The 26,872-nt window shown below is 38.7% G+C and overlaps 1 protein-coding gene across 24 annotated transcripts in view; it reads left to right on the top strand.

Moving 5' to 3' along the window:
* The window catches only part of GPHN (gephyrin), a 301,374-nt gene that overhangs the window by 164,019 nt on the left and 110,483 nt on the right, over positions 1-26,872 (top strand). For 15 of the 24 annotated variants that reach the window (XM_063331823.1, XM_063331826.1, XM_063331825.1 and 12 more), the window contains exons 5-6: positions 4,418-4,456; positions 22,276-22,370. In XM_063331823.1, coding sequence (XP_063187893.1) covers positions 4,418-4,456; positions 22,276-22,370 — 134 coding nt within the window. The remainder of the gene's footprint in view (positions 1-4,417; positions 4,457-22,275; positions 22,371-26,872) is intronic. The other 9 variants (XM_063331824.1, XM_063331848.1, XM_063331836.1 and 6 more) reach the window with 1 other exon arrangement.

Genomic DNA, 26,872 nt, shown 5'->3' on the forward strand with positions numbered 1-26,872 from the left:
CCTGCAAGCTGTCAGGATAGCTGTAGTGAGAAACGTGAGAGGGAAGGAAGCCAGATCCCATTTCAGCTCCATTTACTCAAATATCAGAGGGTACACAAAAAAATAAAAGATGCCCCTAACCGCACCCCAAGCCCTCAACAAAAAAAAAAACAAAACCAAAATCCCACAACCTAACCCCAAAAAACCCCAATGGAGTGAGGAAATATATACAGAGAGAGCATCCTGAAGAATGATAATTTTGATAAATAAAAAGAGCTTGGTAAGTTCTTGTTATTCTGCAACATAAAGAGCAGTTTGGAATGTGTTTCCTTTTCTGTGTATCCAGCTGAGATAACTGGATTGAAAGAATGTCTCTCAACTTGTTTCTCTCTAGATTTCCCAACATAGACAAATATGAAGATCGTGGGGGAAAAAAAGGAATAGGACTGCAGAGGATACTTTTGTCTCTGTGTATGGGATTGATGTATCTGAAATGGAAAGCTGCATATTTTTCTGACATTCCCTTTTTAAAAAGTTTCAAATGTCACAACGTATATAGGAAAAGGTCAAAAAAAAATGATGTCCAGGAGAGATGCTTTCTGTGAGAGTTATACAACTCAGTCTGTTTCATTTATCATAAAGAACACCGGGAAATAATTTGTTTTTAACCTGTACATTCTTTGGGAAATAATAATATAAGGTATATAATATATTACTATTATTAAAATACTGAATTTTCTTTGCAAAATAATAATGTAACATACCGGTGGCTTGCTTAGTCTACTAAAGAAAACTGTGACAATAGCTGATGATAGGAAGCTCCAGCTAGAAAAATCTAAGGAAATCATCATAATGGAAGGTTTTTATGTGTTTGGGTTGATTTGTTCATTTAACAATGAGAGATTAATCACACAAAGAAATTACCTAAAGAAAAGCTGTATTCTTCATTTTAATCCTGTCAAATCAGAAGTGGTTGATTGTCTTATAAAACTCAAGTTATCTTGTACTCCTTACAGAAGTCATGTATGATGTTTAATGAGTTATCCTCTGTGGAAGGCAAAACTAGATTCTAGCCTTCTAGACTCTAAATGAGAAGATAGTTTGAATCAAATGGATCCTGAAATTAATAAATAATCAATTTTGTTTCCTGCATCCAAAAGGATTACATGAATTGCTTCTCTGCCTCTTTTTTGAAAATGCAAAACTCTGGTAATATTGGCTGAGGATGCTGGGATAAATATCTTTTAAATTATTTAACTAATGTATTAACCTTCTGTGTAAAGTTGTCTGATCACCATTATCCGAAAAATAATACTAATAGAATTCCTGTTTAGCAGTTGGGTATTTTTGCCCATTTGAGGACCAGCTTTTATTTGCTTTATTTTAGCTTTCCTTAATACTCTCAAATAGCACGTAGAAGTTCTGTTTTCAGTCTTTCAAACATGTATGAAATATTTGCTATTATTTCTGTTGAAAAGAAGAAAACAATAATAAAACAGCAGTAAGGGATTTGAATGTTTCGTAGAATGAGAAGCAAAGCCACAGTAATGAGACAGGAAATCTCACTTTTTTTATCTTAAATTTTGCAATTACTTTTTTTATTCCAAGGTAGTTTAAGAATGGAAGTTGGAAGAAGACTCAGCATATCCTGTGGGTGGACAAATGTTTCATATCACAATAATCCCAAATACTTCAAAAATAACCCCATAAGATCAATATGATTATAATATACTTTTTATCAGGGTGAAAAGAAGGGTTCTCCTCCTCTAGGCATTACTGATGTCTTTAGCCATGTTTTTCACTGTAGGGACCGCAGCTCATATGGTCATGTCTGTTTGAATTAGCTGGCTTGGCTCCTATTTGCAGTGTAGCTGCAACGGTAGGTAGATCTTGCAGTCCTTTCTGTGACTGGGGGAGAAAATATGCCTGCCATCAGACTTCCACGTAATGAAATTTTCAGTTTGAAACTTTGGGAATTTTTTCCCTTTTAGGCACTTCTAAAAATAGTTTCCATTAAAACATATCTTCACAGCAGATAATAGGGAACGGAACAAAATTAAACATCAGGTTAAGGCAAAATAATCTTGAAAACGTTGTCAGGCCTGTAGTTATGCAGTTCTTGCCCTTAATGTGTCATTTTTTTCTGGTCATGGTCTATTACAAAGAGTTTAATAAAAGCTTAATACAGAGAAAATTAACCAAAAAAAAGTATAGACACTTTAGGAAGACTTCCCTTGAAGGCAGCTTAAAGAAATGATAACTAGAGGGCAAATACTAGTTTGGAGTTAAGATGTTTCAAAAATTGAGTTAGTCCTTTTGACATAAGCGCACCAGAATAGCAAAATGACTCACTATTAAAACAGTTGATCATTAAAACTAATACTTATTAAAGAGTAGAGAATTTCTCATTTGCACCTTTCCTGCTGTGTAGGAGCTCTTCCTGCCACTAAGTGGAAAGAAACTATAAGTCTTGGAAAGCAGCTGGCTTCAGCAGTTATTCTTAGGATTGTAACTGGTCCTTCCCCTGCTTCTCCGAATTGCTACCACGTGGAGCAGTAAAGCTTTAGCAGAATGTTAACTCAGCATAAGTACCAGAAAAGAAAACCAAAATTACTATTGTCATATTGTCAAACTTAGGCATGAAAGTCTTATCCATTACGGACAAGAAAATAATTACTTTTGAACCTTAAATCATTCATAGATATGGTCTAAATTCTTGTCATTTCATGCATATATTCTTTTTCTCTATTATTTTGTAATGAGAATACCCAAATTAATAGTGAGGTGCATAATCTACTGTTGATTATTTATTAGTGACATTTAAACTTTCACTAGATTTTAAAAGTCCATCTTTTCTTCCGCAAATAAACATTTTCTTATGGTTCGCTGAGATCAGTTTGTCATAGTTCATTTTCATGAGCCTTGAAAGATCTCCCTTTGGAGAGATGGTGCTAGCAATTTTGTTCTTGATGTGGTGCAACTAACTGTAGTTGCTGCTGGCCACATAATCACAGGATTTGGTAAAACTGCCAATGCATGCTCTAAGTACCTCGTACTCTATAGTATTAGTATCTACTCTGGTTCAGTCAGTGTATGCTATTCCTGGATGGTTTATGCCATTACTAATCATATGATAGAAATCACTTGGTCTTCTCTGCCTAAATTTCTTGTCATTCTGTTCTAAGCCCACATAGTAGCGTTTGATACAGGAAAGTTTGGCTATAGAAGAAATTCCTGTTCCATGACCCCAGTTTCTAAATTTGAAGTTATATTAGCCTCTGTTATTCCTGTGCCTTGCTCAGCTGGAAGGAGAATGAGTGGCTGATACCCAGAGGGTCAGTATAAATAATGTTCCCTCAGCTTAGCCTATTACTACTGTGTTCCTTAAAAGCTTTGTTGCATTATGAGTACATGGAAAATTCATATGGGTTCTGTTTCTGTGACCTTTCCCAATTCTAATTCAGTAGTGCACAGCAGAATTACTGATTCCTTTTTGTGTCTAAGGTTCTTTACAGTTTGCAGGAGAGGGAAGAGTTGGATTCTTGTTGCATATTATTGCCTTATCAAAGTGAGATGTAGGTTTTCAGTGTTACCAATAAGAAGTTAATGTGCAGGCAGATAAGTACACATACAATGTGGACTTCTAAGAGGACAGAAACCGTGAAGTTTCATTCCTGGTTCATTGACTTTTAGTTACTAGGAAGATACTGAATAAAAAGGCTCATGACTGAAATGACAGATGAATTAAATTACTGAACTTTATTACTGCTGGGATTTTCTCAGTTCTTACATTCTAGAGTTCATTACGTGTTTCTGAAATAGAGCAGAAGCTAAGATTTCTGAAACATGTTTAATTTGTTTAAAAAAACAACCATGTTAAAAAACAGAGTACTTAAGTTAAAGAGAAGAGACTCGAGGTAAAAAAAGGTGTTGTTAAGTTTTGTACTTTTGCAACTCTTGCCATAGAAGAGGGTTACCCCGCAAGACTCGTAAGACTAATTCTTCTCATTAGAGTGTGGGTGTATCTAAGCCAGATTCAAACACCGGCCTACACTAGTGATGAGTAACAGTTAATGACTTCTTCAGTTTATCTCACAAATGGCCGGCAGTGGCTAATGGGTACTCCTGTTCATCTTCACAAGCTATTTTACAGTGGATATGGGAATGAGCTCACAAGATCATCCCCTTTCCCCTCTTATACGCCTTGTGCTAGAGGTAAGTGTGGTTTCGGGGAATAAGGGTGGGATGTCATGAGATGAAAATGATGTGGGCTTCTTAAATTTTTTGCGAAACTCAGTAAAGGCATGTATCTGGGGATGGGCAAAGATTCAGCTGAGTTCTTATTTTTTGCCCAAAGAGGTTACCCAGTCCTAAATTGACATGCTTTCCTTGAACTGGGAGTCAGAAATCCCTTTTCTCTTCTGTTTTTCTGCTGCAGAAATTCCCAACATTCCCATTATGTGGGCTCCAGAGAGGGGTAAGCAACATCTTCAATCCCACCCAATCATTTCTGAACTAATTCTTTGCTAGTATTTTTTTGCTTTTTTAATCATCATCAGAAACAGTTTTTAGACACATTTTTCCCATTTGTTTGATTTTCTTGTGGATTCTCATATTTTTGTTTTATAGGAAGGTCCCATGGCCTCCCCAAGTGCTAGGGTCAGACTCATCTGCTGTTTCCATTTGTGTGCTATTCTCCTGTGGATTTTCATGGTTCACTCTGATCTAATGATATTACCAGAGGGTGAGCATCTAGATTCTTGCAACTGTTTCACTCATGGTATCCTAAGTTATTGAAAAGCACTGCCACCCTGCTGCCCTGTCAATCGGTTGGCAGGCTTATGTTTTGTACTTGCTGACAGTCGCGTCTGATTATTCATGGGCTTTGGTCTTTTGCTGCCTTGCCTGTCTGGGGACTGCCTGGCATTTACAACTCTCTTTTATTCTCTCTACCTGCTGGCTGTGTGGCATTGTCCTCCTGAAATCTTGGCCCTTTGCCTGACTGTCTGGCATTACCTCTCGACCAGCTAATTGCTTGACGCTGACTACCTACTGCCCTGTCCATCTGTTGAATGGCATGTGTCGCCTCCTTATTGTCCTTTTGATCTGATCGCACATGGGCATTGGCCTTCCGCTGCCCTGTCTCCTGCTCCGAGTGCCCGGCATCACCTTCCTGCTGAGTGCATCTGCTGACTTTGCGGAATCGCTCTTCTGCTGCTTGGCACACCTGCTGTTTGGTACTGCTTTATCGACTTGCTGAATGTCTGGCATTTTCCTCCTGCCTTTCCAGCTGCTTCTTGATTATAGTGTCCCCTTGCTGCTCTTTGAGTCTGCTTACTCACTGATACTTGCTCTTTTGCTGTCCTGTCCACTTGCTTTTATCCCTGGCATTTCTATCATATTGTCCTGCCCACCTGCCTAGATTTTATTTCTGAATATGCACCAGTCTGAAAAAATTAAGAGAAATTGTAAGGAATGGGGAAAAAATATTGTCTGGCTCCTTCATGATCTGATTCAGTTCAACATACCAGCCAAAAACTGATCTCAGTACCAGCTTTTTCGTAGAACTGCTCAAAACCCTTTCCCTCCTTACAAAAAAAAAAAAAAGAAAAGCTGTTGAATCGTATTTAGTCTTTGCTTCCATCGCTTCATTTGATAGGTGTATTACTATTTGGTAATATTGCATTTAGTATTAAATTCAGTTGTAATTAAGTACTAAAACACATCACTATTACCTATGGTAATTCTCAGAATCCATGGAAGGTAGGTAATAACAGGGGAAAAACAACAATCTGTTGCTGAGGCTCAGAAAGATTAAGGTTTGGATTTAGAGCTATGTTCAGTAAATACAGTGGATCAAAGGAGGTAAATAAGAAATTTTACAGGTCTCTTAATTTAAAACGCAAGGTTGCAGCAAATCTAAGCCATTGGATCAGTACAGTATTAGCAAACTGCACTGTGTCCTAGTTGCTGCTTCCTACTCTTTCTGTACTGGGAGAATGGTCAATTGCCAGTTTACAGAAACCTTTTGTCACTCTCTCACAGATTAAGAACAAGGACTTGCCTACATCTGTAAGGTTCATAGTCAGGGAATAAATCATTGTCACAGCTTAGAGTAAGACGCAGGATTTCCTGCCTCTTTCCTTTTATTCAACTCACTTGACCTCTCTTTTCCTAGTTCTGCCACAGTTTCTAGCTTATTATGAGTATTTGTGGTTTTAATTATGCTTTTGAATCCAGTACCAACTAGGAGCTGGACAGAATATTCTGTCATAATGAACCCTGTCATAATTTCATAGTAAATTCTTCCTACACTTAAAATAATTGTATGTAATATTCTTTTAACCCCTCCAGATATAATATTACTACTTTTACTATCTTCAGAGAGACCCTAAATATGCAAAATGATGTCTAACCGTACAGGCAGGGCAGCATCCCATGCATCAGTAGGCTCTTTCACCGGTGCGACACCAGCTGTGGAATCAGAGAGGGACGCTGCGGGAGAGCACCTTGCTCCCATGCTCCCAACACCAGCTTGTCCCTGTGGAGGATAGCTCCCCTCTACGGCAGGCAATCTCCGAGTAAGCCAGTAGCAGCCTTATCCCAGTCTTCGCATTAACCTCTAGAAATCCAGTAAACTTGTGTTCCGCTCCAAGAAATGAGAGACATAAACGTCTGTCTTTAATCCCTTATGGTCTCCCAGGCTCTCCTGTCCTCTCTCTTCTCAGCCTTTACAACTCTCCCTTGCTCCTCCAGGCATTGTGGGTTTTTTTTTCTTTTTTTTTTTTTTTCACAACTTTGCAAACTCTTAAAGACAGTAGGCTGGCAGTCTCTCACTTCCCACCAGCTTCACGCTGTTGAGGGGTCTGGTGACAAGAACAGATTTTGGTGGCAATTCTCTTTCTCCAAGCTTTAACTCCCAGTGTTACTTTTCTGCTTCCCTAAACTGTTGTTTGAGAAGTGGCATCAGATGCTGGAAGGGAGGAGGAATATTCACTCTAGCACTGCAGGGCTGCAGGATGCTGCTAGAGCTCACTTATATCAAGAACCATAAGTCTTTTTTCCATGTATCATTTTAGTTATTTTAATACAGTTTTTTGAAAATTAATTTTACCTCAGACAAATGGCTAGTTTTCAAATAATATGCAGGTTATATAAACTTTTAACAAAATGTGGAAAAGCATCTGAAACTGAAGGAAAATAAACATAATGGTTTTTTTGAACATATGAAGTTTTCTTTGTTGAAAATTATACTTACCAGAAAATTGATGCAGTGCTGTCTCAGGTGGCTTCACTGAAAATATCCAGGTAAATCAGTTTTCCATCTGCAGTGATCAAGTTATGGTAAAAATATTTTAATCAGTTAAATCTATTTTAAGTTGAAAGAATATATTCTAGTTTTTCTCCTATAAATGAGTCAAAATTTGGTTAAAGAAACAATGAAAAATTTGCACAGAAAGCCCTGGGAATAACATCTTATCTGTCAAATCCTGGAAAAATGAACTACAGTATTATTTTGTCTTTTTTTTTTTAATGGGTGTTTTTGTTTGGTTTCGGTTTTGTTTCTGTTAAGGTATTCTTTAGTTTATCCTGCCCACTTTTCAACAAAACATTAGCTTCTGGAACAGTCATGAAGAGTTACAAGTCTTTCCAGTTTATAGAGTTTCCCTTTCCAGGATAATTAAATTTCCTGTTATCAGCCTAATTGTATCTCACTTTTTTTTCCTCTTGTCAGACTCTCTTCCTTCCTTGTTATCTCTAATAAAAAATTGTGTTACATTTCTGATAGTCATTTCCTGATTTACTGTGTCTAAATCCTACAAATTATTTGTCGGGAGAGTGTTTTCCATATATCCTCTTCTCACTTCAGTATTTAAATGCCATTAAAATTTTTACAGTTTGCTTTCTTTATTCTTCTCTGTTTTCTAAAAGTGTAGTTTCTGATGATAGTCAGCATGGTAGCATCTAAGCAGCTAATTTCTTCAGTTGTTTCTGAAAAGAAAACAAATTTCTAACTAATATAGGTCTTTTACTTTCAAAAAGACAGACAGATATATAATCATTGTGTTACCCTTGCGATTTCCAGAAGGTGTTCCACTGCCCTGATCCACTTAATCGCTGCTTTCAGTTTCAGTTGAAGTTTTCCATTCTTTTAAGAATGATTTGTCTGACAGTGACTCATATCAACTTGGAATTCAGATTATATTCTGTCTATATCTTGCTTCTAGATTTAGTTTGAAAAAAATTATTTCTTTAATTTTAGACAAGAATGCCTCGGATGATAAGTATTATGCTAGAGAACATATATGCCTTTTGGTTCATGCATTCTCATCAGTGATGAAGGCTTTTGCTGTCACAACTCGTGTAACCATTTGCTGAAGGTATATTGATACTGAGTAAGTTTCGGCGGCTCTCTGCTGTTACCTCTTTACTTAGTGGGTAAATAGGTTTTGTTAGAAAAATGAGGAGGTAGATGCACAAAGCAGGTGTAAGAAGCAAGATGATACTGGTTTTACGTGATTACTTCTGAGCATCACAATTTGTAACCCATGATTTTTTCTTTTATTCTGTTGAATATATTTGGTAAGATTTAATCACTCCATCCTCTGGGTTCCCTTTTCTTAAAATGTCGTTTAGAGTACAGGCTAGGAAAAGGTGTTTACATGTTTATAATACAGTTTTAACTGATTCCTCATTAAAATAACATCCATGGCTTAAAGTTAGTGAATTTCCTTAGTAAATTAAACTCACATAGTCACTGTTTATACATGGAAGGAGACCCAGCCATACATCCTTCTATGACTGTTGTAGAATTGTTCCCCCCAGTACGTTTTTCTGTTGTTTTGCCCAGACAGGTTTTAGATTTTTAATTCACTTCCCTTGGGAGTTTTATGGTTCAGAAATTTTATCTGAGACTGCACCTAAACTTTTGTTTGATTAGTCCTTTACTGCCCTCGTAGTAGATCATAGCAACACTAAATAATCTTTTCCACCCTTCCTGTTTGCTTTCATGAAATATTTATACACCTTAATTAGACTGACATTATGACATTATGTAGCTTGACATTATGAAATAAGCTTTATTTTGTGTAGCGTTGCAACCGTGTACATCACTCAAGTGGCTGATTTTGCAGATTTCAAAGCTGAACAAAACCTACACATTCCACCTTTTTTTTTTTTTTTTTTGCCTGAATTTTTGGGCTACAGCTCACTTTTCAAGAGGGAAAAATGATGGGGTTGTTGCCACTTCTTTCTGTGAGCAGGCCAGTTCTTTCTTTCAAACTAAAAAGTGCTTACGTATGCAGTGTATACAGAATTAATCCATGAACAGCAAGGCCTAAAACGATGGTCTCTTACAAACTCTTCTACAATTCATGCAAGTTTTACTGATTTATACTTTTCAATATTGGTGGTTCCTGGGATGAGAAGAACAGAGAAAAGGCACAAAGTTCTTTTAGATGCCTTTGTCTCCTAGGGAGATTTTTTTTTTGTCTCCTAGGGATTTTGTTTCCTGCAGCATCTTAATGAGAAGCTGCTATTAACTCATCATCACTCTTTGCAGGCAAGAAAGAGCCTGTAAGAGTAGAGTTTTCTTTTGGCTTTTTTAAGCATAACGAAGATGGATTTACTAACGTACCTGGAACTTGTGGGTTTTTCCCAATTAATAGCTTGTCATATTGTTAAGACAGCTTAATATTTTCCCCAGAAATATTTGTGTCTTTGTTTCTTTTCTTTGTTAGCTTTTTTAAAATGAGGATTTTTTTTATTGAACTCATCTAATCAGACACATAGTATTGGGCAGCTAACCTTTGGTGCATACGATTTCTATGTTATTCTGAATTACTGTCTTTCATTATCTATATACCTTATATAGAAATAGTGCTGTCTGATTTTTTACTTAAATTAATCTGCTAAGAGCTATGATGTTTGTAGCTGCCGTTCTCTGAATCACTACCATTGCTGTGGTAGCGGGCTGCTTAGCATTTACTGCAAGAGTCCAAGCCTATGAACATTTCACAGAGGAAGAGCTAGCGTGTTCCCTGGGCCTATCTAAGAATATCCTCTGCCATACCAGTTGTTAAAAGCTACCGCTTTTCTCAGTGATCCACTTACACACTGGTAGTATAAAATTCAGTCTGCTGAAAAAGTTTGGACATGGAGTGAATTTTATTAAAAAGCAAAAAGATTTTTCTGCACAACATAGTCTGCTGCTTCAAGCACAGCAGAAGTGTATGTGAGGGGAGGTGCTTATATACGTATGTTGCTGTGTCTGTATTAATGAAAAGGTGCCTCACGGTTTCAAAGTTAAGAGTTGGGCAGTTAGGAAGTAAACCTACAGAATGTGTCTATACAATGCAGAGTTCCATTAATGTGAAAGCATTACTCTGTCACAGCTGAGGAGTCTCAATAAATGGTTGAACTAGTTGTAGCTAACGCATGAAAGATACTGTAATGTCTTCTAAAACTGGAAGAAACTGGTGTTTTTCATACAGAAATGTGCATAGAAAAGACCTTAGGAGCAGTGAAATAAAGGGAAAATATACTGGATTTTGTTATATTGTTAAATATTATTATTAATTATTGTAAACCATTAATTAAATAGTAAAATCAAATTCCAGAAGAAAAGGTAAACTTGATATATTTCATATTCCTCATTCAATGTAGATTAGGCATTCTGCTGTCTTCTATTCCAGTGCTCTGCTGCAGCAGCCTCAACAAAGTACTTTCCATCTTCTCTTTGGGAAACCTTTACATCCAATTGTTTCCAAGAGAATCTTGGAGGAAAAAAAAGTGATTTGTGCCAGGAGTTAAATAATCCTGTATAGGAAATTGTTTGACAGAAGGCACAGTAGGTCACTTCGGCTTTCAAAATCTGTTCAGTTGTTCAGTTCCAATGAGTACATCATTCACGTGTACCTAAATCGACAACTGTTCAGACTCTTAACACATGAATTGCATCACTGTATCTCACTGAAGAATCTTTTCCCTGAGTTTTTGGGTTACGTCAGAAGTACTTTAAAGCTGTTGTTATTAGACATGCTTTATCATTTACTGGGGTAGTAAAGATACTGTGTAAGGGAATCATAAGAGAAAGTAAAGTACTTTTTTTAATTCTTGAATTGCCATAGTATATTCTTGAAAAATTATCAGTCCATAGCGTTCATTCTTTGTAGTGTATTTTAGGAATGATTTTTCTTTTAGTCTCCAACGTTGAGTATTTGAGATCTGAAATTGTTTGGAGGTGCTACTTTACCTGTGTCGGGAACTGACTGGACTTTCAGAAGTACAAATATTTCATATGCAATATTTGTTCTTGGCAGCAGGTAGCAAATGCTAGGAAACAACAGACAACATTCTCAAAAGAAAAGAGTTCCACATCTCAGTCTCAGTAGCAAATGTGTTGGAGCTAAAGCATTGCAAAATTATTTATTTAAAGAAGTGAAATTACAAGTAAAAACTTTTGATTCTTTCACTGCCCAAGAGATCGGGCAAGTTCTTAAGAGAAATCAGCCTCATTCTTTGTGTACTGATGAGTATTTCTAAAGAATAGGGTCTATTCTCTTCCTGTAATACCAATATCACAACTAAGCAAAAGTGACAGGTTTGTTTCTCTTATGTAGTTCTAGACTTCATTGCTTAATATACTTTTGTTTTTCCACTCCTCTGTATAAAAAATCTAATTTTGGCACTAGTTTTGTATGCAATGAAGTGAACTGTACCCCGATTCCCCTTTGGTATAGATATGTAGTCTAGAAGATAGTACACATAACCAGAAGCACTATACAGGGAATTTTTTTATGAGACTGTGCTCCCTAGTTATTATAGAATCGTAGAATGTTTAGAGTTGGAAAGAATCTTAAAGATCATCTAGTTCCAACCCCCCTGCCATGGACAGGGACACCTTCCACTAGATCAGGTTCCTTAAAGCTCCATCCAGCCTGGCTTTCAACACTTGCAGGGATGGGGCATCCACGACTTCTCTGGGCAACCTGTGCCAGTGTCTCACCACCCTCACAGTAAAGAATTTCTTCCTGATATCTAATGTAAATCTCCCCTCTTTCAATTTAAAACCGTTACTCCTCATCCTATCACTACACTACCAGATCAAGAGTCATAGAATCATAGAATCATAGAATTGTTGAGGTTGGAAGGGACCTTTAAGATCATCGAGTCCAACCTTTAGCCTACCCTGACAAGAGCCACTTCTAAACCATGTCCCTCAGTGCCCCATCTACCCTTTTTTTAAACACCTCCAGAGATGGTGAATCCACCACCTCCCTGGGCAGCCTATTCCAATGTTTAATAACCCTTTCAGTGTAAAAATGTCTCCTAATATCTAATCTAAACCTCCCCTGACGTAACTTGAACCCGTTTCCCCTCGTCCTATCACTTGTCACCAGGGAGAAGAGGTCAGCCCTCATCTCTCTACAACCTCCTTTCAGGTAGTTGTAGAGGGTGATGAGGTCTCCCCTCAGCCTCCTCTTCTCCAGGCTAAACAACCCCAGTTCCCTCAGTCGTTCCTCATAAGGTTTGTCCTCCAGGCCCCTCACCAGCTTTGTAGCCCTTCTCTGGACACGCTCCAACACCTCAATGTCCCTCCTGTAGCGAGGGGCCCAAAACTGAACGCAGTACTCGAGGTGGGGCCTCACCAGTGCCGAGTACAGGGGGATGATCACTTCCCTAGTCCGGCTCACCACACTATTCCTGATACAGGCCAGGATGCTGTTGGCCTTCTTGGCCACCTGGGCACACTGCTGGCTCATATTCAGCCGGCTGTCAACCAACACTCCCAAGTCCTTTTCTGTCGAGCTGCTTTCAAGCCATTCTGCCCCAATCCTGTAGCGCTGCATGGGGTTGTTGTGACCCAAGTGCAGGACCCGGCACTTGGCCTTGTTGAACCTCATACCATTGGTCACAGCCCATCGGTCCAGCCTGTCCAGATCCCTCTGCAGAGCTAACCTACCCTCAAGCAGATCAACACACCCGCCCAGTTTAGTGTCATCTGCGAACTTACTGAGGGTGCATTCAATCCCTTCATCCAGATCATTGATAAAGATATTAAAGAGAACCGGCCCCAGCACCGAACCCTGGGGGACACCACTTGTGACTGGACACCAACTGGATTTAACTCCATTTACCACCACTCTCTGGGCACGGCCATCCAGCCAGTTTTTTACCCAGCGCAGAGTACACCTGTCCAGGCCATGAGCAGCCAGTTTATCCAGGAGAATGCTGTGGGAAACAGTGTCAAAAGCTTTGCAAAAATCCAAGTAGATAACATCCACAGCTTTTCCCTCATCCACTAAGTGGGTCACCTTATCATAGAAGGATATTAGGTTTGATAGGCATGACCTGCCCTTCACAAACCCATGCTGACTGGGCCTGATCACCCTGTTCTCCTGCATGTGCCGTGTAATGGCACTGAGGAGGATCTGTTCCATGACCTTCCCAGGCACCGAGGTCAGACTGACTGGCCTGTAGTCCCTCCACATCTTTCCTGTAGGCCCCCTTCAGGTACTTTAGGTGCTTGGCCCTCCTCTGGACTCGCTCCATGTTGGGGGCTCCAGAGCTGGACACAGTACTCCAGGTGGGGTCTCATGAAAGCCGGGTAGAATCACCTCCCTTGACCTGCTGGCCATGCTTCTTTTGATGCAGCCCAGGATACAGCTGGCTTTCGGGGCTGCAAGCGTGCATTCCCAGGTCATGCTAAGCTTCTTATCCACCAACACCCCCAAGTCCTTCTCCTCAGGGCTGCTCTCAAACCATTCTCCTCCCAGCCTGTATTTGTGCTTGGCATTGCCATGACCCAGGTGCAGGACCTTGCACTTGGCCTGGTTGAACTTCATGAGGTTCTCACGGGCCCACCTCTCAAGCCTGTCCAGGTCCCTCTGGATGGCATCCCCTTCCCTCCAGTGCATCAACCGTGCCACATAGCTTGTTGTTGTCAGCAAATTTGCTGAGGATGCATTCGATCCCACTGTCTGTGTCACTGACAAAGATGTTAAACAGCACTGGTCCCAGTACTGACCCCTGAAGAACGCCACTTGCCACTGCTTGCCACATCGAGCCATTGACCGCGACTCTTTGAGTATGGCCATCCAGCCAATTTTTTATCCACCAAGTGGTCCATCCATCAAAACCATGTGTCTCCAATTTGGACTGTTAGTTAAAGCTCATTACATTGTCAGTTGCATTAATGGTAGGATTCTTAATGATACTCATATTGAGATATTGTAGATACTCTTTATTGATACTCATTTCTCTCATTTCTGCTGTACGATTCTGTGATTTGCAGGGAACAAAATTTTTCACTTCTCAGGTTTTGTTCCACTTCAATTTTTGAAGAATATTGCAAAGGTTGTGATGGATTGCATAGATTCTTATATTTCAGATTAAATATAAAGCAGTTTGAAGTAACTGAGGGAAAACTTAAAAGAATAATAATGAATAATCAATAAAATTTTAGCAGTGTTTTTGTAATAGCAGAACGGTGTCACTATCTTTACCAGCAAGTCTTCAACTCTACTACTTCTATTGTACAGCAAGGGATTCGTTCCTACGTGAAGTGGAGTTGAAGTGGTAAGCACAGCAGTTGGCACCTGAAAAAGGGGGCTGAAAAAGGAAGTAGGCGCCTGACCCTTCTTTCTAAGCAAGTGCAGTGGCTTGTTTCCAGCTGTTGTTTTAACAAGCTCATCCTCCTCACCTCTCTCCCTGTGCAAATAGTCTGTCTTTTGACATTGGCTTTGCACGCAGCATTATACAGCTGTAGCATGCTGCATCTGGTGGGCGGCACACGTCTTCATAGAACCTAAATGATTTTTCTTGTAGTGCAGAAAGGCATTTAGTGTTTTCTTAGTTTGGTAATTGTTTCTAAATATTTTGTTCTCTTGGTTTTATGACAACGTATGGGGATGGGCAGCACCATAAAATTAAGATCTGTTTGTCTGGCATAAATGTTTTATACACATTTACTATCTTAAAACTTTGTTTAGCAATCAGGGTTAAAAAAATATTAACACTTAATAGATATTAGAGGTGATATTTAGAAGGTGCACATGGTTTGGTTGCCAAGGTGCACCAATTTCTTTAGCATTTCTATTATACAAATGGGGCAGGCATATCACGGATCTATGAAGTTTATGTAAATCAAATGCGACCACGTTTAGTTCAAAACTTAGATACAAACCTACTGAGGTGCAGGAACAAGTTACAAATTCCACAGTGTTGCTTTCTCTAGTATATTCATTTAAATTTTCAGCTTCTTTATTGTGTACAAAAATGCGAAGCATCTTCCCCAAAATGTTTTGCAGGCTGTAAGTAAGAATGAAACTGAGTGTTATAAAGTAAATCTTTTGATTAGTTTGATTTCAGTGGAAGAAAACAAAGTCGTTTAAGGAAAGTTACAATAAATACTAAAATCTTTATTAACTAATATACACTTAGCTAATTCTTTGTTTACAAAAATATCTATAATTGGAGTCAAACTGTTAAAAATTAAATATATTCATGGCTTGGTCATGCATAACTCGTTGAGTATTGTCAGAGGTCCATCTACCAGCCAGTTGCTTTTTCGGATCATATACACAGTGGAGTGGTACTGATAGAATCATTTGCTGATATTGGTTTATAAACAAGGAGGACATTGAATTAGTTCCTGGCCTCTGAATCTCATGCCATAGGCATTAGGTTACAATAAATGGTACAGTGGATCCCAGTGAAGAAAATGAGATGATTTGGAGGGAGCAAGTTGCAGGCACAAGGAATCATGGATATGAGGAGAAACAGAGAAAACAGAGTCTGTATTCAATCTAATCTAACAGCAGTTATTGCTGTGACACTTTTGTTCCTCAGCCAGATAAATTCTGTTGGGTCATTCTGGGATGTTTGGGATCTTGGTGGCAGTAGAGTCACTGCAAATATGCTGAGAGTGCAAGCAAACTTCAAATCAGCATCCTTGTGCTGCAGAATTATTGGCAGTGGAAATGTGTTATTGGTGCATGCAGATACATCAGTTTGTAGAGTTCATTTTTAGTTGGCTGCATTAATCAAGGTTTCATCTGCCTTTGGCTGTTTGCAGATTTGAGTTGGGAGAAGAGGAGGAAAAACGCCATGTTATTAGGTCAGTTATTGGAGAAATACATACCAGGCTCACCATTGATAAGAGAGAAAGGTGATAGAGTAAGCCACCCTAGTATGTTAGACATGTTTTATTTTATGTAAAATAATTCTATAAAAGTCTGGGAGAGTTCTCAGTATGTGTCTATGTGTGTCTGACACACATAACAGTATTTAACATCTGAAAGACCTAACAGGAACGTCAAAATGGAGACTCGCCAGACTCAGGATGAGTTTCCTACTGTACAATAAAATTGACAGAAGCCTGGGTGGTCACTTCATAAGGAAGAACAAACACACACATCAGGGGCAGCACTTGCCTGATGTCTACCTAGCCACCACCAGTCCATCCTCTGAGCCCAAGCATAGCAATTGGTGCTTAGTTTAGCCTTACATCAGTTATTCTCCACTACTCTGGGCCTATGTAACAGTTGATGGGTTTTTACAGGCCCACATCATTATCTCTCATGGATAGCTTGTTGTTGTGGAAACAATGACTGTCAGGCTATTACTTTTAAGGTGCATGTGGCCAGGTTCATTGGTGCGGGTGTGAATGTGTCAAAAGCTCTAGAATGACGGCAAACACCTACTTCTGGGATTCCACCCTGTCCAGAAGCCCTCTGGATGCAGGCCATTCTTGACTCACATGGATCTGTAACAATTAATTTGACATTGAGAATTCAATGATAATCATAGTCGCATACATGTGAAAGGACAGCTATTGCATGGTGTATCTCTGACTGCAGCACCCCAATGATGTCTTAGGGCCACTATAGTGTTAGAAAGTTATTAACTTTGATGACAAGTTGTAAGACTTTTACAAACCTGATAGACTTTGGTTGCTTTGCAGCAGCAGGAAATGTGATCAGTTTTATCCTTTTGTCAAATTAACTGAGCAATTAGCCAAAGAAATTTGATTTTGGAGGACATCAGAGAGCACGGTTCCTGTCAAGCCTTCCATCCATAAAAAAGTCAGAGAATATCATCACACAGGTTACCAGGGGCAGAGAATAAGAAAAATTCAAGGAAAGTTAACATGATGGTGAGAATGAGTGACTCAAAGCTGATCCTTATCCAAAAACTATTCAGTATATTGAAAGAAACCAACTGCTGCAACCTGTATTTCTTATTGTACTAAGAGAAGAAATAGTTAAGTGATTTTTAGGCGAGAAGCTCTGATCCATGTAAGCTGTATTTTTTTCCCTGCAAAATAAGAGTAGGGAAGTAGAGAATAAGCTGAAATAGCTGACTTGTGAATAGAAATTACAAGCGCACATGTTCTCTCCAGCAGAGGTATACTGAATAACCTTGAAGAAAGCATCTCATATCCAAGCTGAGAGACGCAATTTTTGTTCCTAAAGTATACACTTCTTACACAACTGGTTGACAGACGTGACTGACATTTTTATTGCATATTTGACTGACCTGTCTCTGTAGTTCTTTGTCTGGTCTTCTTAGGTTCGGCTGTGGTCTGTGAGCTCTGTTGCAGAGGGTATATAGGTATTTAGTTGGTGAGGGCCTTCCAAGATTTCTGCTTTCAATGGAAAGCTCAAATAGGTAATAAAATGTTATCCATGATAATTCATATCCATAGCTGAGAGACGCAATTTTTGTTCCTAAAGTATACACTTCTTACACAACTGGTTGACAGACGTGACTGACATTTTTATTGCCTATTTGACTGACCTGTCTCTGTAGTTCTTTGTCTGGTCTTCTTAGGTTCGGCTGTGGTCTGTGAGCTCTGTTGCAGAGGGTATATAGGTATTTAGTTGGTGAGGGCCTTCCAAGATTTCTGCTTTCAATGGAAAGCTCAAATAGGTAATAAAATGTTATCCATGATAATTCTATAGTCTGTTAAATATAAATTATCTGCAAATGTGTCCATTAATTTACATAAATAGCTTTATGATGCACTATACAGAGTCATAGATTTTAACGTTTTCAACAGAAATAGTATTTTCAACAGAGGCGGTCTCAGTCACCTTAATTTAATTGAATTTATTATGACTTCTCAGTCTCATATTTGCATTTTAGTTGACGAGATAAAACTATATTACCACCCCAAAAACGCTGAAGAGTATATGAAATGTCTCGGATTGTTGCTTACTATCAAGAGGTCAAACTTTGCTATGTTTAAGACCTGAAAGACAAAGATAAGGAGTTTCTGAACAATTCAAGAGTAGTCCTAGGTCTTTTAATTAAATTGGGCTGCAGTGGGTATATCTTTCAGAAGCTGTCTGGGAGGGCTTCCACAGGTTAGGAATTGAACTGACTTAACTTATGTGGAGGCAAAGAAAGGCAGTGAAGCAGCAGAGAACTCTGTGAAACCAATTGGCAGCGAGCCATCTGTTAAGCAACCACAACTACGTCAAAGATATCTAAAAATATATCACTTGATTTGGGAACATAATGCCCTAACTGCAATAAAAAGGCACTTTGAAAACAATCAAGAATGTGTTTTAAAATAAATTGTGTTTGTTCGTATAGCAATGAAATATAAGAACTGCTCTCATAGACAATGTTAGTAAGTCCTGAATAGTTCCATGAAATAATTATTTGCTAGTTTATACTTCTCCTCTTTGGAGTAGAAACTGCTGTTTTATTTCAGTCCCATTGTCTCTTTCCCTGGTCCCTCCACAGCCTGACACTTCTATCGTGTCCTGTCTTCTTTTTTGCTTCTCTTGAGTTTCTCCCTCATGCATTGTCCATCCAAGCCACCTTGTGCAGTCTTATTTCCATTCCACTCGTTTCATTCACTTGCCCTCGCTCTACTCATCCGTGTCCTTCAGACAATCCTGCTGCTTGGACTTCCTCTCAGCAATTCTTCCTTTCTACCTGTGCTTCCTTCTTCCCACATTCCTTTCTCCCATCTAAACTACAAACCTCTCCTTTCTCTGCAACCTCCAAACTGGTCTTTCTGCATTTCTGTCTCTCTCCTGAACTCTTGCTTTTACCTTCAAATGCTTCCACTGCTGTGGAACCCCTGTCTTCCACCTCCATCTTGTATGTATCTGTCTTCTTTGCACTACCACCTTATGCAGGAGAAAGTGGGGACACTTCCTTGCTGTCATTTTAGTATTTTATGCAAATTTATATAGTCATCAGCTTCTGGCTTGAGAAATCAGTGTATGGCTTCAGTCCTGATGAAGGCATCAGTGTGATAGCTCTGAATGAAATCTCCTTATCATTTTGTCCTGCTCCTGCCCACATAGCAGTGTCGCCATCACCATTGTAAGAGAGCCAGGGGCAACGCCCTTGATTTGTGATTCATTTTGGGCCAACACTATGGCCCCCTACAGCAGGCAAAAGCTGGCTGATGGTGAGAATATCAAGAAAAAAATAACCATGAAACAGTTTAACAATCTTAATTCAGCCTTGCTAAAGTACTGGTAGAAGGTGAAGGTGCCGAGTCACTAATTCTTTAATAGTTTGCATGCGGGTAGAAGTTGGTACCAGGCAATTAAGTCCTGAGCTGGACACAGATGAAAATCTAGTTTTGCCATCTCTCTTCCACTCTTCCTTCAAATCTGAAAGAAGTATTAGAAAACCTGGCCACATTCACTTTGGTACATTGTTAGGTGAAACAAAGAGTTGTTACAGATAAACACAAAGTATCTTCAAGTCACTGCAGCACTGCTATATACATTCATTTACGTGTAGCTAATTAACAGTGTGCTTCCCAGTGCGATGGTGATTTCAGTTCCTGTACACTGCACATTTTAAGTGGTGTTATTTGAGGACATCCCAAGAGTGGACTTTCCAGTGGCTGATTTCAAGAGCAGATGTCACTGTAAAAGTTGTTTACTTAGCAGCAGCCTTTTTTGGTTGCATCCATCCAGTCAGGCTGCAAATATGAAACCAGGAAACATTCCCCTGTTTGTAGAAAGTCTGCCTGCAGTAATAAATACAAGCATATATATTTTGAAGCAAGTATTTTTAGAAACTTCTGTTGAGGGCTGTACTGCTGTTTGGACTTTCTGCCCTTTCAGATTTTATTGCTTAGTCTATACATTTTTAATAATCACATTGCCTGCTAGCAGTGACATTTTGTGAAGGTCATTTTTCTTGTGAAGTTGGAGAAGGGACTTGAATTTCATTGAAGGACTCCCCGAGCTGCAGGATCGTTGTTTATGGAACTCTTTTGCATCTTGTACTACCTTTGAAGCCTCTTTAGAATTTTAACTAATGATATCTTCAAAGTGTCACTGTGCTCAAGGGCAAAAAAGAAATCTCAAAATGCACTTTATATTAAAACCAGTTTTGAATAGCTTTGAAGCATGGTATTAGCTGAAATAAAATGCATTGATACAGAGTTAGTAGGTATGCACACACAGAGAATTGCATGTTTCACCAACTTTTTCATTGTCAGCAAAGTGTTCCTTCACCATTGCAATGCCTTTTTCTTCTATACTATAAAAATCATTAGGTCTATGGATAGTCTTAAGAATTTTTAATGTGATTTGATAGTTTGGTACCTCAGCAGGTATCTTTAGGCAGTCTCTCTCAGTGGAGAGGTTTTAGTTTTGTCTACATCATTCCTAGCGTGCTTCTTCTCATTTCCCTTGTGTTGAAATACAGACACTGGGTTGTATTTATGTCTCTTCTGTTTCTGAGCAGGGAATAGCAGATACTAAAACCAACATGCTATGCTTGATATAAAAGAGACTGTGGTGTCAGCTACTGAATTAAAATTGCTTGGTTTTGTATAAACCAAAGTTCTTGCTTCCCACAACTGACCACATACCAAGTTTGCTTGTTAATAAAAGATCTGAAGGTTTGCTTGATAGCTGTGTCTGACGTCTTCTGATGCTAACTTATTCCTTTAAAACATGTTTAAAGTTAGTGGCAAAATTTGAGAATATTGCCACTTGAATATCTGTACTGTTCAGGGATATTTCTTTTCTGTTTTATTTATTGCTTCCTTTAAGTGTTTTAGCTAGTAGAGGACTCCTGGATCCTTCTCATAGGGATGCCATTGGGTTAATTCTATTGTTTTCCTTCTCTATGACTTTGTTATTCTATTTGTAAACTAGGATCTTACAAAAGTACAAGGATGTGATTTATAATTTAATCTTTCCCACAAAATAATCTGTCTGGTTTTCTTCCATTTTGTTCTTTTGCTATATCAAACTGCCAAGAATATTTAGCTTATTCAGAGTGTCTTATATTTAAGATGTGCTTTTCTATTTCTATTTTGGTAGCCGTACCATCAAAGCGTTGTAGTTTGGCTGGATGTTTTACAATGAATTTCAGTTTTATAAGCATTGCTAACATTTTAGTTGTGCCAAATAACTTAAAATCTTGTTTCAGAACATGAAACAAGATGATCCACTGAACAGCAACTACTGTGAGGGAAATGAAGAAAGGGTAGGACTGTAACCTGCCTTTGAGGTGCTATGTCCTAACTAAAGTTAGAGGTTGGGAGAGTGGATGGACTGTGTGTTTGAGAAAATTTGTGTTAGGAAGTAAGGACGGAAGGTTGTGCATGTCCCAGAAAAATAATTTTCCATCTGATTCCCTGCGTAGAGAAAGGACTAAACAGACAAGAATTTTCAGACTCTGCTTCCAGGCTTCTCGATGCCCACTGCATATGGACTGCTTGTGAATGATAGCCACCAGTCTATTTGGAAACGCAGTGCTGCTGATATGATCAAAAGGGAAGGCCTCAGCCTCTGGCCATTATCATTACCATTTTACTATTTTCCTGCCTGGGCTTCCCTTTGCAAGTTTTTTTTTTTTCTTCTGTGCAGACTGATTCACCCTTCTCATGCCTGGGAAAATATCAATGGGAAAATGCATGAGACTGATGAGGAAAAGAAGGCGGTTACACTTGGTCTTTTCTTTGCTTATTCCCAAACATTCTTTCCTTTCTGTTTGAGAGACTTGTGATTATTTATGTAGTGTTGGCTAACATTTCCTATATATAGGATCCAGACTTTTAACATTTTCTATAGGAGTCTTTACAGTACAGCTAACAATGCTTCTTCCCAACTCCTTGTCTTTCCCTATTTTACACAACAAAGAAAATTCTTTAACATATTTCAGTGTTGAGAATTTAGCAAGGACGTCTCTTGGCAGAAACAAAAAAAGGAGATATTCTTACCCAGATTTTAGCTGGTTTCATATTTTTCCTGTCCTTGTACTTCTTCACTCACTTTGCTATTTAATCTTTAATTGCAGGCCACTAAAGAAGTAATAGAGCGAGAAGCCCCAGGGATGGCCCTGGCAATGCTGATGGGATCACTTAATGTTACTCCTCTGGGCATGCTCTCTAGGTAAGACTGTTTCCTTCAAAATATGAGGTGGACTATTTCCTTATAAATAAACATTGTCATGAAATGACTGTAAACAAATAACTGAAAATTGCCATTGTTATCAAGACTAGAAGTCTTAACTTCAGAGAAGTGGCCAAATTCCAGGAATGGTAATTGCATTCTCTCATTTAATTCCCTTTGTTGTCTCCATTAGACACTGTATCCTCCTTTATTTTCTGTGCCCGTTTATTGGTAATATTGATGCATGCTGTTAAACAGCTGTCTTTTCATCCTAGAGCTGTGGCATTTCGGTGGTGAGCGAAGAATTCTTCTATATGTTGTTCATCAAGTGCTAAAAATGCTTTGTTTAGCAAAAAAAACCACCCTTGATGAATAAATGTATTATTTTGATACTGCTTTTATTCCAGTATCAGCAAAAGCTCTCTGAGTAAGTTAAATGGTATTTTATCCCATGCTTTCAGATGCAGTACTTTAACTCCTCGAGTTTGATATTTCCTACTAAGCAATTAGTAACTGTTTCTCTGCCTGTTGGTGGTTTGTTGTTTGTTTTTTTTTTTTATAGTTACGTCTCTTGGTATCCTGTATTTCTTTCTGTAGTTGATTTTCTTTTATTCCTTCAACTGATCTCATTTTACCTAAGATAGACTTAGTAATATCAATACCTTTCATAAGTTAGTTTGTGCTTGCACGTTATTTCAAGGTAAATAAGAAACAATGGCTCTTATTGGTTTTTGATTTCTCGTATAATGAGGATAAAACAAGAAAATAATTATATAAGAAATAAAGAAGGAACTTTCAAATCTGCAACTTTGTATTCAAATACTTGCATTTTTAAAGGACATTTAGATGACAGGTTTAGTGATTCGACAAAGTATTTTAAAACTTTTCATATTGTGTATCACATATCTGAAAGGGCAACATTAACAAGTTAACACCTTCAGATTCTGTCCAAATTAGCAAGTATGTTTTTATCTGATATAATTTTTTATATGATAGTTTTGTGTTTATCTGAAGGGAAAGGATAACAGAATGCCACCATAATGAGAGAAGAGGTTAATTCAGCTGTTCTGTTTCTGTTGAAGAAAAGGATAGCCATTTACATGACACTACCAAGTTTGATTTAGGATGTGGTACAGTCAGGATGGCTGAAAGGATGTTGTAATGACAGTGGAACCAAAATACTGGATTGCAACCTGGCTCCGTTGTATGTATAGCAAGAAAATATCCCTTAAACTACATCCATTTTCAGTAGTAAATGATGACAGTGGTGGGAGATAACATTACAAAGATTCTGCATACAATCAAATTAGGCCTTTAAAAATTCAGGGCTTTACTTCAGCCCTAAAAGTTATCAGCATGCAAAAGTCCATTATTTTTATAACACTGTGCAGATCATAAAGTTAAGTACACAAAAATTACAGAATTACAACATTATGGTTTCTTGTGCAACCTCAGTTCTGCATGAATGTGCGTGTGTGTGTGTATGTGTTACGATTGCATTTTTTTGTAGAATTCCTCTGCAGATGCTTAAGATGGAGGAAGGAAATTTACTTTTCTTTGGTTTGGTTGTCCTATGTGTAATCCTATATCAGTTTTAGTGCTCTTTATTCAGAGTATTTCCTAATGCAGACTCACTTCCTCTGGGATTTTTCTTACATCACTTGTTAATCCGAGACACAAATTGTTGATATATTTTCACGGAAAATTATGGAAATTGAGGTAGTGTTGTAATTCCCCCTTACAATGGGAACTAAGGCACACATTAAGAGAGGTCAAAAAAATACATTAATTTTAGAGACACTGTTTGAGAAATGTATATCCTAATTTTTCAAAGTATTTAACATTAAATGTCGCTTGTCCTAAGCTTACGTCTCATTGACTTAATTTTGAAATAAAGTTCTGATTGATAATTTAGCATGTAATTTCTTTGACTTTTAAAAAAAACAAAAGCAGAAGTTCTCTTATGCAACATTAAGCTGACACTTCAATAAATCACCTGCAGGCTTGGAAATGGTAGATCAATCACGCTGAATTTTATCACATAAACTTCCAAAAATTTTTACAAGTTGTAGGCTGTCTTCCTTAGTATGGGCCAGCATTAAGAAATAGTGAGTTATTTTGTAGACCGGATTCACAGATACTGTCAATGAGGGGCAGTGAGACTCATAGTTTGGATTCAGTCCCAAGATCCAGCAGGAAATATCTTAGAGCATCATAGACCTTTTAATGTATTTCCTGAAAGTGTTTTCTTTTCTTTTCTGTGACCTTCCAAAACTGTCCTTATCCCACAATTACTTCTTCCCTTCACCTTCCTTACCTGTTAGCAACCCGTGCTGTGCCAGTTCATACTGAGGCTTTTTGAAGCACTCTCTGTCTCCTTGCCCATCTATTCTGCTTTTACCAGCGTAATTTCTTCCTAGGGAGATCATGGGGTTTTTCACAGAAATCATGTTCCCTGTTCCTACTTTTGCAGCAGACCTGTATTTCTTCCCTCCCACATCCATCTTTTTCCTTCTCCCACGTCCTGTTTTTTTTTCCTCTCCCTTGCTTCTATTTGTACTCTTCTTTCTCAGAGTTGTTTGTTTTTTCTTGAAATTTCTGTCCACTGCATCACAAGGCTGCAGATAACATGAGATCCACAGCATCTCCCTCAACTGTTCTACATTTGGAGGAATATCATTAATTTATGTCTCAGATTGCCCAGAATGCATGCACATTTTGTGTGCTTTTATGTTGTGAGCACACACAATAATTTTTGCAAGCCAAGCAGTTCTTAGGTACTTTTACTTACTTTTGCTGGCTCTCTTGAGAAATTTTTGGCAGCTCCATTTCTGTCTTGAGACACAAGATGTGATTATTGGCAGCTGAAACTTGAAGCTTTCAGGAGAATGGCTGATGGTTTAGTCCTTTTTTATTATTGGTTGGTTGTACTGGTCATTTAACTTATAAAATTCAAAATTATTTAAAGCAGAATAAAAGAACCAGGGAGAAGATTATTAAAGGAGCTATCTGCCAAATACAATTCCACCTCATTTTAATTCCTCTGTGGATAATTCCTCTCTCTTTTATTTTGAATCTGTCGTAAACTGTATGCCACGTATGGGATTTGCTGGATTGAGTTTATAGTCTGTAAATTTGACTACTACAACAAGAGTAAATGAGCTCATTTCTTTAACTCAGGCTCTTCATCTTTGTGTTGCAGTACAGCATTCCTCAGCTACCTGGAATTCTTTCTTAACTGAGGGTATATAGTGTGCAAGAAGTGAATATGGGAAAACAGAGGGTAGGAGTCAGACAATATTCAAGCTGCTGATTGAAAAGACTTCTCTTTGGGCTGGCTTGACTGTGATGTCAGAAGTTCATTTTGTGTCACAAAAATGGTCTCTGTGCTATCGAATTGTAAGCATTATGACAGCTATCACTAGAATAATTGCTACCCTGCTAGAAAATGCCATGCTGCCAATAAATGACATTCATCACTGAAAATTATTTCTATAAGAAGAAATCCAGGGAAGCTGGCAACCCCACAAAACGTGCCCTTTGGCTCAAAATTTTTGGTAATTCCCTCTCAAGAAATTATTTTCTTTTCTATTCTGTCTTCATTTATAGCTCATGTTTTTATTTGATAATGAGATTGTTACACAATTCCTTTCAACTGTAGCCTCTCTATCTTTGTGGTTTGGTTTCGTCCTTTTACTTTTTTCTTATCCCTGTATCCCAACCCTGGGGTTTCACCACTGATTTCATAAACAGTACAGAAAAGCAGGAGACACTCTTTACAACCTCAAAACAAAATCCAGTAATCTATTGCTGGATCAATGGGCCAAGGCCAACTGTATGAGGTTTAATAAGGCCAAGTGCCGGGTCCTGCATTTTGGTCACAACAACCCCAAGCAACGCTACAGGCTTGGGGAAGAGTGGCTGGAAAGCTGCCCGGCAGAAAAGGACCTGGGGGTGCTGGTGGACGGCCAGCTTAACATGAGCCAGCAGTGTGCCCAGGTGGCCAAGAAGGCCAACAGCATCCTGGCCTGTATCAGGAGTAGCGTGGCCAGCAGGAGCAGGGAAGTGATCGTGCCTCTGTACATGGCACTGGTGAGGCCTCACCTCGAGTACTGTGTCCAGTTCTGGGCCCCTCTGTACAAGAGGGACGTTGAAGTGCTGGAACGTGTCCAGAGGAGAGCTACCAGGCTGGTGAGGGGTCTGGAGACCAGGTCATATGAGGAGAGGCTGAGGGAGCTGGGCATGTTTAGCTTGGAGAAGAGGAGGCTGAGGGGAGACCTCATTGCCCTCTACAACTACCTGAAAGGAGGATGTAGAGAGGTGGGTGTTGGATGTAGAGAGGTGGGTGTTGGCCCCTTCTCCCAGGTGAATAATGACAGGACCAGAGGAAATGGTCTGAAGTTGTGGCAGGGGAGGTTTAGATTAGATATTAGGAAGAATTACTTTACTGAAAGAGTGGCCAGGCACTGGAACAGCCTGCCCAGGGAGGTGGTTGAGTCTCC

Source organism: Chroicocephalus ridibundus, chromosome 4 (genome assembly GCF_963924245.1).
Source record: "Chroicocephalus ridibundus chromosome 4, bChrRid1.1, whole genome shotgun sequence".
Lineage (NCBI taxonomy): Eukaryota > Metazoa > Chordata > Aves > Charadriiformes > Laridae > Chroicocephalus > Chroicocephalus ridibundus.